This window comes from Nuphar pumila, chromosome 1 (genome assembly GCF_984573655.1).
Source record: "Nuphar pumila chromosome 1, dmNupPumi1.hap1.1, whole genome shotgun sequence".
Classification (NCBI taxonomy): domain Eukaryota; kingdom Viridiplantae; phylum Streptophyta; class Magnoliopsida; order Nymphaeales; family Nymphaeaceae; genus Nuphar; species Nuphar pumila.
This window is the reverse complement of record NC_143249.1, coordinates 44252162-44270399: the sequence shown is the minus strand read 5'-3', so window position 1 is coordinate 44270399 and position 18238 is coordinate 44252162. Positions and strand designations below refer to the sequence as shown.

The 18238-nt window shown below is 37.1% G+C and overlaps 1 protein-coding gene across 1 annotated transcript in view; it reads left to right on the top strand.

Moving 5' to 3' along the window:
• LOC149848844 (uncharacterized) overlaps window positions 1–18238 on the top strand; it is a 43865-nt gene that overhangs the window by 10040 nt on the left and 15587 nt on the right. The window contains exons 9-17 of the mRNA XM_089997680.1: window positions 2364–2483; window positions 2592–2672; window positions 3158–3226; window positions 4332–4409; window positions 4492–4650; window positions 6697–6804; window positions 7013–7081; window positions 7178–7240; window positions 7368–7531. Coding sequence (XP_089853806.1) covers window positions 2364–2483; window positions 2592–2672; window positions 3158–3226; window positions 4332–4409; window positions 4492–4650; window positions 6697–6804; window positions 7013–7081; window positions 7178–7240; window positions 7368–7531 — 911 coding nt within the window. The remainder of the gene's footprint in view (window positions 1–2363; window positions 2484–2591; window positions 2673–3157; window positions 3227–4331; window positions 4410–4491; window positions 4651–6696; window positions 6805–7012; window positions 7082–7177; window positions 7241–7367; window positions 7532–18238) is intronic.

Genomic DNA, 18238 nt, shown 5'->3' with positions numbered 1-18238 from the left:
GAAGGCAGGGAAGAAGAAGAAGAGAGAGAGAGAGAGAGAGAGAGAGAGAGAGAGAGAGAGAGAGAGAGAGAGAGTCCTCTCTTATATATATTCATATATGTATATGGTTTCTTATATATATTATTTCATATTTGTAATAGGAATACATTGTAGGGGTATTTTTGTAATTTTACCTGTATAATTGGAATCTGTCCATTAGGGACAGATCCAACTTTTTCTATTTTTATTTTTTATTAGATTAAGATTTTGTTTTTTCGCCAGGGGCTTTTTAATCCTTGGCCTTGTATCCGTTGGGAGCTTCCCAACAACTACATGAGCTCTCTGTCTCTCTCTTGTACACTATAAAAAGGGTCTTTTACCCTTTATTCTTCAATGCATTTTTTGTGCATTTGTTCATCAATAAAAGAATATAATTTTTATGCTAGAGTGTTCTCCGTAAGCCCTTATGTGACTTAGCCAAGAATATATTTTTTATTTGTGGGTTTGTTTGTGCCTCTTATTTGAGGTGTGTGCAGGCATCTTGATTTCATTACATTTCATTCCCCCTCCCACTCTATCCAAAAATTAGTCACCCCCCTTACAAACTTTTTTTTTATATTTCTGATATGGACCCTAATATAGATCCACACTTGATCCAGACCCAAACTATATATAGCTGTGTCTCTTTACCCTCATTTTTTGAAATTGCCTTGTCGTACCATCCGTACCTGTACCCATGTGACATAGGTGGTTGGCTAAGAATGCTTGGGCCGTAAGTGCTTCATGCTTAGTCTTTTCCAGATTGAGTGCAGGAGCCTTTGATATCTTGGTTTGCAATAAGAGTTGCAGCTCAGGGTAGATATATTTTTTATTACCTCCTACCAACTGTACATTGTCCTTAAATGTGCAATGGACAGTCTATTTTCTTGAAGTTCTCCATGTCTTGTGTCCTTGTCTTTTTCTTTTCCCTATCTCTCCTGTTATCACTTGTAGTATGATCATTTTGGTTCTTGACACATTGTGATAAAGCCACATTTTTATTGTATTATTTTATTGTTTGGCATTTTTTTTGCTCTATTCATAAAGAAGGATAAAAAAACTGTCAGAACCATTTCCATGTAGGAATCATCCAATCTATTTATCCTTATTCCTAATCATCTTGTTTGTGAGATATTTGCCTCGACTTGGTTTCATCTTAATTTTCTTTTCTGATTGAGGGCTTGGAAACTCAGTAGTAACAGCACAAGGAAAGTGATGTAAGATTTACTTGGACCTACTGCAAGAGAAAATAAGGCTTGTGAAATATACTATTGTTTTAGCAGACTGATGCACACACGAGTATCAAGAAATCAGTGCAAAGCACATGTATGTCATCACACTTATGTTGATAATGACTCAGATACTTCAATTTGGACAGCAGTGAAAAACATGTGGGTTCTGCCGCTATGTCCCATTTCCCTTGAATTTTGTCCCTGATTTTTGTTATTTCTCTTTATTTGAAATTCTACTTCACGTGGGAAATATATTTGTTCCAGTTGTTGAATAGTTTGTTTCTCATGCATGAGCCATCATTCTAAATTGTCAAGTGCTTGTTTGCTCTTGTAAGTGCATATGGTAGTTATGAGAAGTTGATCAGACCCAGTCATCAATATGTGCTATCTGCACAAGTATTTGTTCTCGAGTAAGGGGAATTTGTCTATTGACTTGCTCCCCTTTATGCCAACTAAATATCCACAAACTTATTTAGATTCATCAATTTGATGTTTGATAGAACATCTTCTGGTTCTTTTTTGAATCAAGAAATGTGAGTCCTGCATTTAATTTCTCCTCATCTCAACATGGTTTATAATTCTCATTCTTTTACAGATTGTTTTCCTTTAATGGAGGTGCTCATTCCCCTAAATCTTCCTCTGTCCATGTACTTTAGATGATTATCTAATAGTGTAAATCACAGTTTTTTTTCAGATGTAGAAAATGGAAGTTACTCTTGAATGCTTATTGGGTCTCTCAAAAGCATTATTTCTATTATTCTATATTTCATTCATCCCAAAGGATTTTGAAATTTCGAACACAATTCAGTAATGACTTTTGATTTAGTCATCATTTCTTTTTCTCTGATCCAGCAAAAATTGCTGCAAAGTACAAAATACTAAGCTCTTAACACTATTTCACAATTTCATAAATCCAGTCTCTTCCATTTTCATCAGTACTATATAAGATCAATACTTTGTCCGAACATCTCCTTGACTGCATAATCCACCAATTTTTTCTACCTTCTGTATAAGTTTCTGGGTCTGGATCACTTGAAGAATGATCTTCCCAGTTCCAAACATCTCACTAGCTCCTAGGCGTTTGATCTGGTCCACTGGAAAATTCTATCACAGGCTGCAGCACGTGCGTTTCGTATTGGAAGTAAACCTGATTTTCGCCTTGGGGATGATTGGCATCCTATTGTGGATTGGGCTGAAAAGGAAGCTAAACTTGACCCTGAGGAAATGTCCAAGGTAATTTTCTATATGATGAAGTTTCTCATATTTGTTATTTTATATTTAAAAAAGGAATTATTTGCTTTGAACCTTTTGTTCATTTCTCTTATATTGGTCATAATTCAGATAAAAGTAGCATTTGTTGCCAGCCTCCCTAAAGATGCCTCTGAGGATTACTTAAGAAGGTTGTTTGAGCCCTTTGGGAAGGTATTAGTTATTTACTTTTTCCAATAGGCACTAAACAGATCTCTCTCTCTCTCTCTCTCTATATATATATATATATATATATATATAGAGAGAGAGAGAGAGAGAGAGAGAGAGCAACCCTACCCACTAAGAATTTTTCATGATTGATTTACTAGAAATTGGCACTTGGATCATGCATTTGGATGAAAAAAATGGTATTTGAAGCCTAAAAAATTTATGAAAATTGTAGACCATTGATTTTTGAACATTATAAAAACCTATCCATGCATCAGAATCAAATGATCCAAGTGTCAATTTTTTAGTAAATCAATCATGCTGAACACATCTGTAAGGTCAGAATTTCAAAAAAAAAAACACCAAAAATTGTCGGTCCCAAGCAATCTGGTACCATCTGCTAGGGATGCAGTCGGGTAGCTTCCCACTACCCTATATATATATATTCTTTTTCCTGATGCATCTGATTTCTGTACATTTTCCACCTGCAGTTGGAGAGAGTTGCTATATCATGGAAAAGTAATGTGCCTGTTGGATTTGTCCATTATACAAAGCGCTCAGTAAGTCATGGATTTTCAACTGATAATAATGTTTATTCTCATCTGCGATATTTGATCATGTTGAGTTGACTAACTTCTTCTAACTTTTATCCTTTATTGATCTTTGGCATTTTTTATCACTCTTATTCATTTGACTGGATATCGAGGTTAATTAAATTTAAAGAGGTTAATCTGGAATAGGTGATAGGTGAGCTACAGTGGAAGTGTATTGAATCAAGATCAGACAGCAAGCACCTTCTTGGACCACCATAACATTTTGAAATGAAGGAAGAATATTGATTGCAAGCTATAATTCTGGGATTGACTTAAACCCAGATCATTTTTTCTAACTGCAGAAAAGAAGCATGGAGAATTGCAATGTTCTGTTGATGGAAACAAAAAAGAAACCAAGATTCGTAAAAAGTATATTGCAAGTATAATCTGAATATGCTACCAAAAGTAAAAGAAAAGCATCGGTTTAGAAAGATCTGGTTTACTTTATGAGGATTGAGATAGCTGATTTGCTATGGTACCTGGACACTCCATTTTGTCCTCTGTACCCATGCTGACATGCGTGTCCCCGTGTCAACACGCGTTGACACCTGGACACACCATTTTACCCTCGGTACATACAAGTTTGTTTTCAATTTATAATTTATAATTATATTTTCAGTTTATAACTTTATATTTTTAGTATATAAATATATATAGCCATGTCCCTGTACCCACATTTTTTGGAATTGCTGTGTTGTACCCTCCATACCCATACCCAGGTGACATTAGCTTGATTAAATGATTTTGGACTTTTCTGCTTGTAAGATACCTTTTTTTCTTATCAATCATGATATGAAATCAGTTTTTTTTTAAGGTTGAATAGGGTTTGGTGCATATTGAGGTACATAAAATTTAAAAAATTAAGTGCACATTCAATTTTTTTTTATTACTAAATCTATTGCTTGTCATATGGATTTTATTTGATTGAATGCTTTGAAAGTCATCCATATTTGTATCTTTATATCTTTTTTTGTGTATCCTTAATTGTTGAAGTTTTAACGTGCATTTATTGGTTTTTACTTTCCTATTAGCAGTGTTCAACTTTCTCATTGTATGGTTGTGATTTTTGTAGGAGTTGGACAAAGCAATCAAGGAATTGGATGGAAGACTAGTTCAAGGGCCTGGGAAAGGACCAAAATTTAAGCTGCAGGTTCGCATATGATCCATTCTTAAGGTAAAGCTTCAGGTTTGCATGAGTATATCCACATAATGGAGTACTGCCCATCTATCAGGTGTCAGTTGCAAGGACGATTGTCAAGGCTGACAAACGAGCTCGTGATGAATCTCAAGGAAAGAATAACCGGACCGAAAGTCAGCACAACTCATCCAAGGCATATGACCATTCAGTGGATCATAAATTGAAAGTTCCACGTCTCAACAGTCCAGTTAAGGTAGGTTTTATTTTTTGTTAATGACATTATTGTCTTTGTTCGCAGAAGGAAAATGCACTTCTTCACTTTAAGATCAAGCTTGTACTTTTAGATATTAGGAATGTGGACCTAAAAGCTTTAGGGATCACATGGAAGATAGTTGCATGAGGTTTAAAACTTGAAGAGGAGACTTGACCTTAAGGACCTCAGAGGGCGTACAATTGATGAGATAGCATTAATAAGGGCCTCAGGCCAAAGCCCTTTGGGTACAGTCATTTCAAACAATAGTGCACAAGTCACCTCCAATAGGTGTCTATTTTTCTTTTCTGCAGTGCCATTTTGCTGAGAAGTATTGGGGAAAGTAGTTTGAGACTCAAATCCATGATTAGGTAGACAGCCTTTGGAAGTTTTGAGCTATATACTCTTCCATTATTTGAGTGTAGAGTCTTCATTGGTACGTGGAATTGATTCCCTACCTATGTCATAGAGATATTGGCACAGTGTTGGTGCATGTACAGGTATGAAAGGTATGGCACGGGAATTTCTGAAACAGGGCTATGGTGTTTTCTAGAACAACTCATCTTATGTTTTTTTCAACAAATCAAAGAATAAAGGCATTTTATTCCTTTTTATGAATGTTGTTATTCTTGGCTCTAAAGTCGTCCTCTATTAGATGCAAAGTGACCCAAATCCAATAGCTAGCCCCCTTGCTCCAATCATTTAGTATGTGGGTGACGTTACTACAGTTTGATTTCATGCTTTAATCATCTGTCCTAGAGTACATTCATGGCTCTGATACCATGTGCCACAATAAAAGCCTCCTCCCCATGTAGATCCGAGCTGTTTCAGTGGGAAAACAGTGAAAAGGGCTAGAAAAGATTAGAAGCGGAAGCAGGATATGACATTCAAAACAGAGAGTGGGTAGTTTCGATGCCTCTTCTCTATTTTTTTATTAATTATAAGGGTTACAATTTCTTGACAAGATGACCTTATAAAATGGTTAATATGACCTATTCACTATGTCACATAGACTCTTCATATAGCCTAAAGCACCCTGCCAGTGCGGGTGTGATGCAGGTGCAGGTGCAGGTGTGGCAGGACACGGGTCTTGCTGCACCGGGTGTAGTTAACATTTCTTGGGTGCGGTCAACACTCACCGAAGGCCAAAAATGTCCAAAATGGACTTGGTCAACATTGACCGAGTCTATTTTTATCCAATTTTTATGTAAAATAAAAATAAAAAGGACAAAAATCAGGGCAAAAGAGGCCCCCAAACTTCCCTTCTTTGTTCCTCCATGTGCTCTTTCTTCATTCATCGGCAACAAGACTCTTCGTCTAGGTATGTCTCTCTCTCTTGCTCTTTGCCTCCTCCCTCTCCTCCTCGTTGGTTGTGACCTGCTTGATAATTGAATAGTCTGTTAACTTGATTTATAGCAATTGTAGATTGTTAATTTGATTTGCATGAATTTATGCATGATGGGTTGATGATATGATAATTGTTTTTATTTCATTAGTGTTAACTTAAAACTGTTAAAAATTATATATATCTACCCTCCCCGCACCCCTGCACCCAAGTTTTTTTAAAGTGCCACATCGCTGTATCCGCACCCGCACCCACACCTGCACCTATGTGACATAGCCTATCCACTATAGGCCAGGACAAACTTGAAGTCAGACCTGGTAAAAGGATCAGGACAGAAAAGATCCTCATAACAATTAGCTGAGGTGCTCTGCTTAAGTATTTGACTGGCACCTGGAAAGCTTAAGTGGTTGCTTGAATTATTATACAGGTACTTACATATGTGTCGTTATGGCATTTGCAAGCTGTCCATATATTATTGTAGGATTTGGTTATATAGCTTAACAATGTTTGCCGCACATTATTGGACACGAATCTGTTTGTTATAACAAGATCAATATCAGTATTTTTCCACATGCCTAATATCAGAATTGGTATTTCTCCTGCATACTTTAATTTGTCCTCCAGGATACTGGTATTGCTGATCCATTTAATTTTTCCTCCTCGATACTGGAATTGCTGATCCATTACTTTGATTTGTCCTCCAGGATACTGGCATTGCTGATCCATATGAAGCAGCTGTACTTTCTTTGCCATCATCAATTACGGGGCGGTTGCTTCGTATCTTTCGCCTTGGTATTGCTACAAGATATGATGTAAGTGAACTTGTGTAAAGATGGAAAGTTTCTTTTATGATTAAAAGCTTGACTTGATAGGTCTTTAGCTTGGGTCTTTATGCTGTAATGAGAGCTTTTTGGTCCACAACTCTGCTTGGTTTGAGGGAAAAAAAGTTGTACATTTCCTGATTTCTGTTGAATCATAATAGTGAATTCAATTAACCATGTTCCTTGTCATGTTCTGCAGATAGATATTCAGTGTATTACCAGCCTGAAAGAACTTCCTGAATCAACAGCTGTAGCGGTTCTCGATGAGGTGTGGAGCATTAACAAGCTTCTTGCAATTCATTTTCTTTTGACATTAATTTTTACTAATATATCCTTCATATCTTGCTCTCTTCTGGCTTTGTAGTTCTTATCCAGTGGGCCAGTTGGCCATGCCAAAGCAGCATATCTTGCAAGCTTAATTGCAAAGGTTGACTTGATATTTCCACCTCTTTGGTTTAAAGGTTTAAAAAAAGGAAATTTGTGTTTGTCGGAGTTCTTTATTGGTAATTTATAGATTTTGTGATTCAGTTATCCTTTTACATTCCCTTGTGCAGCATCAGACGAACAAATTGGGAATCAGTCATGATTCATTTTCTTTCCAACGAAGTTACATGGATTATACTCCTGGTGAGGCTGATTTTCTGAAGGAACGAGCTTCTATTCACACTCCTAGCTATGAACCTCTTATCTCAAGGCCTGCTGCCATTTCTTCAATCAGGTTATACATTTCTGTTTGAGTTGTTTAAATGTTCTTCATTATATGCTTTTTGTATCACCTATTAACTGCTAATTGAAGTATATGCATGGAACCAACCTGGTTCTTGAATGGTTTGTACGGCTGATTTACAACAAAATCTGTGTTGACTAGAGGATTATCATACCATCATTTGCCGGCTTGCTGAATCAGGGTTGAACCACCTGAACTTGCAAATTGGAATTAGAAATTTAGAATTGGAGAAATGCTGAGTTGTCCCCAGGGACCATGGCTCATCTAGATGTCAAATCTCATTAAGCTATTGTTTTGTGTTGAGACTTAGAGTATAGTCAATTATTTTTGTCTTGTAGTGCCATGAGGGGACATCCCCTATTTCTGGTTGTAGCTTCTCATTTTCAAAGCTAATGAAGTTTCTCTGAGTTGATCCTCTCTATTTCCTCTTCATCTTGGGGTATGCTTCTTCTTGATTTCAATATGGTATCAGAGCCATATTAAAATAAGAAAGAGGGCTGTGTGAAGAAGCTGTTGAGAGGAAGGAGCTTCATGAGAACCGACTGTAGTTTTGGCAAACCTCATTTTGTGTGCCTTGCTGCTGACATCAGACCAGATATCAAGATTTTGGTTGACAATTGAAAGTGCTTTTCTTGCATATTTTTGATCAACCAGCATTTATATATAGATTTAGGAGGATTTGTTATCCTTTTTTCTATGAGCAAATCACATCAATTGAGGTTTGATTAAGCTAGTTCTTTATTTTAACAGTCAGTGAATCAAGAATCGTGAAGATTGGATGAAATCTTGATTTTCTGCAAAATTTTCCATATTTTCTGGAAATTACGGTGAATAGTGCCCTGTTTGCACGAATCTGTTGATTATCTGTGGGTCTTGTTGTCTCAGATTGGTTTCAATCAGATCATTTTTGGTTGAGGGACTGATTGATTTGTGTGAGGGACTGATTGATTTGTGTTTTGGGTGCTGTTCTGAGGATTTAACAGCATTTTTGTTGAGGTTTCTATTCTCATTGGGGCGGTAACTAGGTTTTGTGGATGTCACTTGTATTTTGGCCATTCTTTGATACTTGTTGCTGGTATTTTTGACCGACTACCATCAGTTGGCTGTTTTGTGTAGTAGTGATTATTGTGCCATTGTGCAATCAATAGTATCATATTGTCACTAATGGTGGTGGTTGTGCATTTGTGAGAATCGATGGTCTTGATTTGATGCACTAAGGTCATTTTTGTGTAAGGGATTGAATGGTAATGATCTTATGGGAGTCATTGGAATGGTTTCTAATAAGTTTTTGGAGTTATTGTAGCCAGTACCCAGTTTTAAGTGTTCTTGATTATCGATTTTTTGATATCAACATAGTTTGCGCTGGGGTTGCTGTTGTTCCATCTTGTGTTTTGGTTGTGAGGTTCATATATTTTGGTGAGTGTTTGTTGAGGTAGCACTCTTACTTTGATATCGGCAACTCAGTTTTGGGTATAGTTCTTGACTTTTTCTATGGTAATAAGCTTCATAGTGATTTAGTGTTACTGCAGTTGATAGTCTGGTGGTTCCTTGTTATTGTCCTGCTATATTTGCTGTTGTGTGCAGCGAAATTGAATAGTTGGAGGTTGAAGTGAATATGGAGAAGGGGGAATCTGTTCAGATTGTCCTGTGAAGTTTTATGGGACCTGTGCATATGTTTGTTAGAATGTCGGATTCAGTGACTAGAGGATTGCTATGTCAAGAGCATCCAGGGGTGACATGAGTGGTATGAAATGCTACCATTGCAAATTGCAAAAAATGGGGCATATAAAGCAATCTTGCTCTGCATTGAAAAAGAAGAGTGGAGTTCTGCAACTTAGTTCATTGGAGAGAGTCCTAGGGACCAGAATGGGCAAATGGATAATAGTGGAAAGAACCATTGCCTATGGGAAGTTCTTTTGAGCATTCTTGTGGGAGTCAACTATGAATTTTACAGTTGATGCGACAGATTCACCATCTGATTCTTCAGTTGCAACTCTTAACTCAATCATTCACTAATGCTTTCTCTTTTGACCTCTCTTATGTTCCCACTTCCTTTTCTGATATTGCTTGTTCATGTATTTCAGGTAGTTGGGTAGTTGATAGATTCAGGAGCATCATGCCACATGACTACTCATGAATCTATTTCAGCCAATTGCCACATGACTGCTAGGAGCTGCAGTTATAGATGAGTTAGTTTTGTGGTACTACAGACTAGGTCATATTTTTAGTTTCAGGTTGCAACGTTTGGTATGGAGTTTAGGTGGGCCGAAGATAGTTGTGTCAAGTCATATGCAAGCATGTGAGAGCTGTAGATGGTTATGCTTTGCCATTTGGGATTAAAAACAAGGAAGCTGAGTGTTCTTTTGAGCTTATACATTCAAATGTGTGAGATCCTTTACCAGTTCTATCTAAGGGTGGTTCCGTCATATTTTGTAACATTCATAGATGATTATACAACCTAGCTATATTTCATGAGAAATAAAAGTAAACATTTTGCGATATTCAAGAATTTTTGTACTATCATTGAAACTCAGTTTGCAGTTAAGATTAAAACTCTTAGAACCGATTATGATAGTGAATATGTCAGTTATGTGTTTGAGTGGTTCTTGTAGGAAAGAGGTGTGAATCATAAAAAATCTTGTATTTATACTCTAGAACAAAATGGAGTCATTGAGAGGAAAGATAGACATATTTTGGAGACAACTAGAGCTCTTCTCTTTGATGGATGTGTGCTGAAAATATATTGGGCAAATGCTGTGTATATGGCCATCAAATGTTTTCAAAGGTATATCTCATTTTCAGAAGTTATATGAAATTGTTTCGAATTATAAAGTAATGAAAGTGCTTGGATGTACCTCTTTTGTGCTTTTACTTAATAGATATAGAGATAAACTCTCCTAAAATTGTTGTATTGCTTGGGTTTTTTTCATATGGTAAAAAATGATGTAAGTGCTATAATCCAATTGAAAGAAAAATTTGAATATCTAAAAATGTTATCTTTTGTGAAGATACACCTTATTTCAGTCAAATTAAGGTTAAGGTGAGAGAGGAGACTGATTTGTCCTTGGTGTCATTTTCTAAGAAAGAGGGAGTTGATGGGCATGTGGAGGTTCATGGGGAGCAAGTTCCCTTTAGAGAGAATAGGTTTGGATAACTCTATTCTAGACAACATGAAAATATTGTTGAAATACTGTTATCAAATCAAGTGGAGGCTATGGAGTAAGTGTTAAAATGAAGGTCTCCACGTTCACCGGTGCAGGAAAGAAGGAACGAGATATTGAGAGAAGAGGCTGAAGGGAAAACACGTTAAAAGAATTCAGCGTGTATTCATTTGTATTAGGTTTTGAGTATATAACTAATATATAATTTTAGGGTACAAAAATACCCTCTAACAACAAGCTTAATTACAACACTTTTAACATTTGGATCTTGATCCAATCCAGTATAGAAGTCGGGTCTGGTCTTGCACAGACCCGACTTGGGTCCAAGACCCAATAACTTCTTTTTAGCCTCCCTCAAGTTATGCATGGTCCTGAACCATGAACAACTTGTCTTTTAGAAACCAAAATCTGTCCCTTGTCAACCCTTTGATGAAAATATTCGCAACTTGCTCTTCAGTTCGCACAAACATAGGCTCAATCTCTTTGTCTTCAACCTTTTTCCTTACAAAATGTTGATCTATCTCAATATGCTTTGTTCAACTATGATAGATGGGATTAAAAGACATATTGATGGCACTTTGATTATCACACAACAGAAGTGATCGAGCAATCAGTTCTCCCATTTCTGTTAGGAGATGTCTTATCCATGTAGCCTCAGCAGTGACAGTAGCCATCGATCTGTATTTAGCCTCAGTACTCGACCTAGCAATTGCCTTTTGCTTTCTACTACTCTAAGAGACCATGTTCGATCCAATAAAGCTACAATAACTAGATACTGACCGTCGTTCATCTGGGTCACCCGCCCAATGAACATCAGCATAGATAATGATTTCATGGCTACCTTGATTTAATTCACTTTTCCTGTACACCATCCCATCACCAACTGCACCCTTCAGATAATGAAGTATTCGCTTAACTGCCTCCATGTGCGGTGTATGAGGTTCATGCATAAATTGAGATACCTGATTAACCGAATACACTGTTGGGTCTAGTAAAGGTCGGGTATTGCATCATGCCAACTATGCAGCGATACCTAGTGGGATCTCCATATAAATTCCCTTCTTTAGAACTCAATTTCTGATGGACGATACTTGGAGTTGCCAATGGCTTACAATCTTTCATGCCTGCCCTACTAAGAATATCCATAGTGTATTTGTGTTGAGTAAGAGTAAGTGTATCACACATCTTATCAACTTTCACCCCATGAAAATATCACAGCTCTCCCCGATCTTTCATTTTGAATCTCTGATTTAATAGCTTCTTTACTTCCTGAATATGATTTCTGCAGTTCCCTATGATAATGATATCATCTATCTATATCAATAGAAGAGTGGTGACATCTCGTTCATTGTGGATGAATAATGAGTGATCTAGAAGAGACCGAGAGAAACCGTGCATTTGTATTTCTAGCGAAAAGCTTTTGAAACAGGACCGAGAAGCTTGTTTCAATCCATAGAGTGCTCTTTTCAACTTGCATATATACTGATTGGCATCATGTTCGGCATATCTAGTGGGTTGTTCCATATAGACTTTCTCTTTTAGGTCCCCATGTAAAAAGACATTTTTTACATCTAGCTGGCTCAACGTCCATCCATGTTCAATGGCTAGACTCAATACAATACAAATGATCCCCATCTTAACGACAAGACTGGAAGTTTCATCAAAGTCCTGTCCTTGTTCTTGTGTAAATCCTTTGGCTACAAGTCTAGCTTTATACCTTTCAATGCTCTCATTTGGTTTATATTTTATCTTGTACACCCACTTCGACCCAACCACATTTCTATTTAGTGGTCTAGGCACAACTTTCCATGTACCACATTCATGTAAGGCTTCCATTTCTTCATTCATTGCTTCAATCCATCTTCTAGAACTTGCCTCTTGATAAAATGTAAGAGGCTCATCCTCTTTATTTATGGATGTTAGGAACAATTGAAAATCCAATGAAAAGTTTTTATAGCTTACCCACCTGTCAAGCGGATGTCGGATCCAGGTGGATCTTCTGATGTCCAACATCTGTGGAGCGGGAGTAGAAGGACCAATATCTGTGCAAGGAATAGATGAGGGCTCTTTGTCTCGTCGGGTGTATACAACACCCTTATACCTTACTGGTTCTAAGTTTTGTGTGGTAACCTCTTCTGGTTGGGATGCATTTGCTGATTCCTCACATATCTTCTTCTGACTGCAATCTGTAGGACAATCTTCCCTAGCATTGGAGAAGAGTTCTGAATTTAACCGTGGATAGTACACTTCAACACTGGGACTCGAATCAGCAAAATGAAGATTTGGATTAGCAGGCTGATTGTCAAAATTCATCTCGTCATAAATGACATTTCTCGATATTTTGTCGTGTTTGCTCAATGGATCATAGCACCTATACCCCTTGTAGTCTTCAGCATATCTCACAAACCTGCACTTTAAGGCTTTGCCTTGAAACTTATGTCTCAATGAGCTGTCAACGTGAACATAGCAAACAGATCCAAACACATGTAATTCATGATAATCGGGTTGTATGCCAAATAGATAGAAAAGTGGTGACTTATTTTCTAAAATGATCATGGGCAATCGATTTATCACATGGACTGTGGAGTGGAAAGCTTCTGTCCATCGGGTAATAGGGAGATTACTCCCGTGCATCATGCTCATTGCACTCTCAACAATATGTCGATGCTTCCTCTCAGCTATCCCATTTTGTTGAGGTGTATGTGGGCAAAACACTCTTCTCTTTGTCCCATTATGTTGAAGGAAACCAACAAAATCACTAGAAGAGAATTCACCTCTTCAATCACATTGAAAATTGAGAATGTTAGTAGATAAATGATTTTAAACAAAGGAATGAAAATTTTGAAACGATCCAAAAACTTCTGATTTGTGCTTCATGAAAAATATTCAAGTATAATGTGAATAACTATCAATGAAAATAAGATAATATTTACTACCAGAAACAAAAGTAATTGGGGAAGGACTACAGACATCAGAACGTATGACCTCAAAGGGCCATGAAGCTCTCTTATTAATTGAATTGAAGGGCAAAATGCGACTCTTACATAAATGACAACTAGGGCACTTTATATCACTGACTTTTGAACTCAGACTGGACTTATGAATGAAATTATTCGAAACAAGTTTTTCAATAAATTGACGATCACAATGACCTAAACGACTATGCTAAAGAGTTGACTTATTACATTCAGAGATGAACATATTTTCAAAAGAAACAAAAGATGGATGCTGACGAGGCTTCAAGGATGAACAAAGAATGAGGGATCTTCTTGAAAGATGTACATGTTGCCTCGTCTCTTTCCCTCAACGAATGTCTCCCTCGTGCGAAAATCCTTGACATAAACAGAAGAGAAAATAAATTAAACTGAGGCATTAACGTTCGAAAGATTAAGAGAAGACTTGGACATGGGTATAATGGCATTTTCAATATGTGAGATCGAGTGATGAGAACCATCTCCTGTGACTATGCTATTCTTACCAACATAAGGAGTAAGATTCAAGAGTTTACCCACATCACTCCAGACGTGGGTCGCTGCTCCAGAGTTTACGTACCAAATGCCTTTATCATTTTGTTTCATGTTCAAGCCTGCCAATAGCAACTCCTTTACTTCTCCATCCCTCTTAGTCTCTGTTTGTGGGGTTTTTCCCATGGTTGCCAGTTGAGGAAGCAGGAAACGAGAAGCGATACTGGAAGCAGGAAGCGAGCCACTTTCAAAATTTTAGGAAGCGGGAAGCGTGGGACCACTTAGGAGCGAATCGAGAATCGTCTTGGAAGCGAACCAAAAGCGGCATAGGAAGCGAGGGGGAAGCGAAAAAAATAAAAATATAAAATATAAAAAAATTGAAAAAATGGGGGAAGCGCGGGGGAAGCGTGATGGGAAACATGTTTCTTATTAAAGGGAAGCGTGTTTACCATTTAAAAATGGCGCTTCTTCGCACGTTTCCGAAGCGCGCTTCCCCCACTTACCTAGGCGCTTATGGTAACTCTGGTTTTTCCCTTATTTTGAGGGTTGAACCAAATTTTCTTTAATATGCCCTTTCTTATTTTATAGGAAGCAAGTAGGAATGGGCTTTTGTCCTTGTATACTGGGCGTTGAAAGTAGATCACGACCCCCAAAAGCATTTCTCCCTTGTCCTCCCCTTCCTCAGAAGGAATTTCCTCCTCTACCTCTACTATAGGTCAGCCCCGTGGTCGGCACATCTTGAGTTCCTGATTGTACATGGGTGTCCTCAGAAAACCCTTTCAGGGTGATTTCATACTGAAGTAACTTTGCACGAAGATCTTTAAAATTTGGAAGTTCGGGGAGACACAATAAAGACGTCGTCAGAACATGATAGTCTGACCCCAATCCACTTAAGGTCTGTTGCACCTTGCCTTTATCACTGACAAGACATCCCACAATAGCCAACTGATCTGTGATGCCTTTCATTTTATTCAGGTACTCCATAATAGACATCAAATCTTTCTTCAACATTTGAAATTCTCGCTTGAGAAACACGATTCTCGCTTCAGAGATTTGCGAATATGTCTGAACTAGCTTGTCCCATAGCTCTTTGGCTGAACAATCATCGAGAATGGCTACAAGAACTTCCTATGAGAGTGTTGAGGTGATGAATGCCACTAATGCTTGATCTTTTTTCATTCAAGCAACATAATCTGGATTTTTGAGAAGAACAATAGATTGCGCCTCTTTATTGTCCGTCTTTTCTTGCGAAGTAAACTCTGGAGGGGGTGAGACCGATCCATCCAGATGACCAGAGAGATGCTGTCTCCTTATAAAAGGAACAATTTGCCTTTTTCAGGTCAAGAAGTTGGAATTATTCAGCTTTTCAGAGACCAATTGCCTGAGGAAGTTAGAGGAAAGGCCTGACCGTGGGAAAGAGGAGTCCATTTGAAAAAAAAATATTGTGAAAAGGAAAGAAGAAAGAGGAATGCCTGGACCGAACAAAGAAATCAGTCACTCGAATATTCTGTCTTTTTTTAGGGTGACCGATATATTATATTCGGGTATGATAAAAAAAAAACTGATCAAAAACTGAATATCAAAATTGAATCAGTGTAAACGTGAAACAGGGTTATGAACACTTTAAGATAAAGGTATTGCAAACTGAAACAACACAATATTGATTTCAGAGAGTAGAATATTCACAATGAAAACAACACAATAATGAAGAAATGGTTCCAGATTAAGGAAAATCGTGAAATAGGAATATGGATATTTCAAAATAAAATATTATGCAGACGGAAATACCACAAGCATTAATAAGCAAGTGTTCAGATCGAGTGAAGAAAACTGATCTGAGTCTCTTCACGTCGACAAATCCAAACAAAAATCCCTTTTGAGTAAGGAAAAGATTCTAGATAGACGCCTGTCCTCTTTTTTTTTTTATAGTTATGGAATCGATTAACTGATTTCAAGAGAATCAAATCTAAAGAAAAAGAAGAGAAGGAGGGGACGTTGACGGAAGAGGAGGAGGAGACGTTAATAAGAAGAAGGAGCTATTAACATTCTTACCAGAACTGAAAATAAAATAGAAAGAAAGGAGGAAGAAAGACGCACGCAGACGAGAAGGCTGCATAGATGATATTTCTTGACTTGAAAAACTCAGATCATCTCCTTGGAGGAAAGCAATCTCAGGCCCAACTTTAACACTGCTCTGATACCATGTTAAAATGAAGGTCTCCACGTTCACCTGTGTAGGAAAGAAGGAACGAGATATTGAGAGAAGTGGCTGCAGGGAAAACACGTTAAAATAATTCAGCGTGTATTCATTTGTATTATGTTTTGAGTATATAACTAATACATAATTTTAGGGTACAAAAATACCCTCTAACAACAAGCTTAATTATAACACTTTTAACATTTGGATCTTGATCTGATCCAGTACAGAAGTCGGGTCTGGTCCTGCACAGACCCGACTTGGGTCCAAGACCCAATAACGACTTCTTTTCAGTAAGAAGCATAGAGGTCAGTTCTAATCTCATTCCTTCTTCGGCTGACCTTAAGCATCCAAGTTTGGAGTGACCTGATTCATCTTAATCTCTTTCACCCTCTCTTTAGGTTTGCTCAGACTCTAGAGTATTTATTCCTCCTGCCTGCTTTGTGTCTCATGAAGCTTTATCCCAAAAATATCATGCATTTTTAGTCTTGATTCATTCTTATGTTGAGTCTGAGTCTTATGCAAATGCAACTAGTAAAGAAGAGTGGCTGCAAGCAATGACTAAGGCGATGAATGCTATGGAGAGAATGCATGCGTGGGATATAGTAATGCTTCCACCATGCAAGAATATAGTGGGAAGCATGGTTGGCAAAATCATAACTCATATTTGGATTGCCTGACCCTTGACTCACGAGTCCATGGGTTGACTCGGTAACTCAAACAAGTTAGGACCATGGTTGCCAGTCGAGGAAGCATGAACGAGAAGCAATACGGGAAGCATAAGCGGGAAGCGAGGCACTTTCAAAATTTTAGGAAGCGGGAAGCGTGGGACGACTTAGGAGCGAATAAGGAAGCGAGGGGAAGCAAAAAAAGAAAAAAGAAAAAAAAACAAAAAGAAAAAAAAATACAAAAAAAATAGGGGAAGCGAAGGGGAAGTGCGCTTCCCAGTGCATTTCGGAAGCACGACGTTTCACGCTTCCGAAATGCGCTTCGGGGAAGCACGCTTCCCCACTTACCTAGGTGTTTCCAGTAACACTTAGGACTGCTTATTTTAGTGTTAAGATGCAGAACAAATCATGGTTTTTAGAGGCTTACTCCTTTTACGCCTCATGGGTTCATGCACGTCAAGGCCTACACTTCTTACCTATAGAGGTTTAAGCTTTTACACGAGGCTTAAGCCTTTAAAAAATGAGTTCATTAAAAAGTCTTTGTACAATTTAGTTACTTTTAAAGTTTTCTTTTTAGTTGAAATAAAGTTATTTAGAAAATTAAAAATCTTGTTGTAACATCAGATTTGTGTTGATAAAATATTTTATACATTAAATTAAACTTAAATAATCGTTAATAAAAATATAAATAATCTAGATTTAAGCTCTTTTTGAGTAGATAACTCTTACAATGATGGACATCCTCTATTATATAAGAATTAGGTTGCACAACTACCACAATTAACTAGAGTAAAAACAAATCGAAAGGGAACCTTAATTTAAATTAAGTACTATTTAGTGGAAACAATATTATTTCTTAGCATTTCCACAAAGACTATATAAAGGCTTCATGACCTTAAATGATTAAAAACCTAAAAAAAGAAATATAAAACAAAAATAAGAGCTTCATTTTCTCCTGCTCTTGCACTAGTAATCTTTGTTTTGCATGATTTTTTTATAAAATTTATTGAAATCACTAATAATGAGTTAATTTTTCATGTAAACATTTATTTTTCAAATTTAATAATATTGTAGACTAATATTTAACAATGATGTTGATTCATGAATTCAAGCAATCCAGTTTTCACTAGTATTTGATTTTGCAAACATTAAAGAACAAAGTCTATAGTTGCTTATATTTCTTGTTATTTATTTATCATATAAAAAAG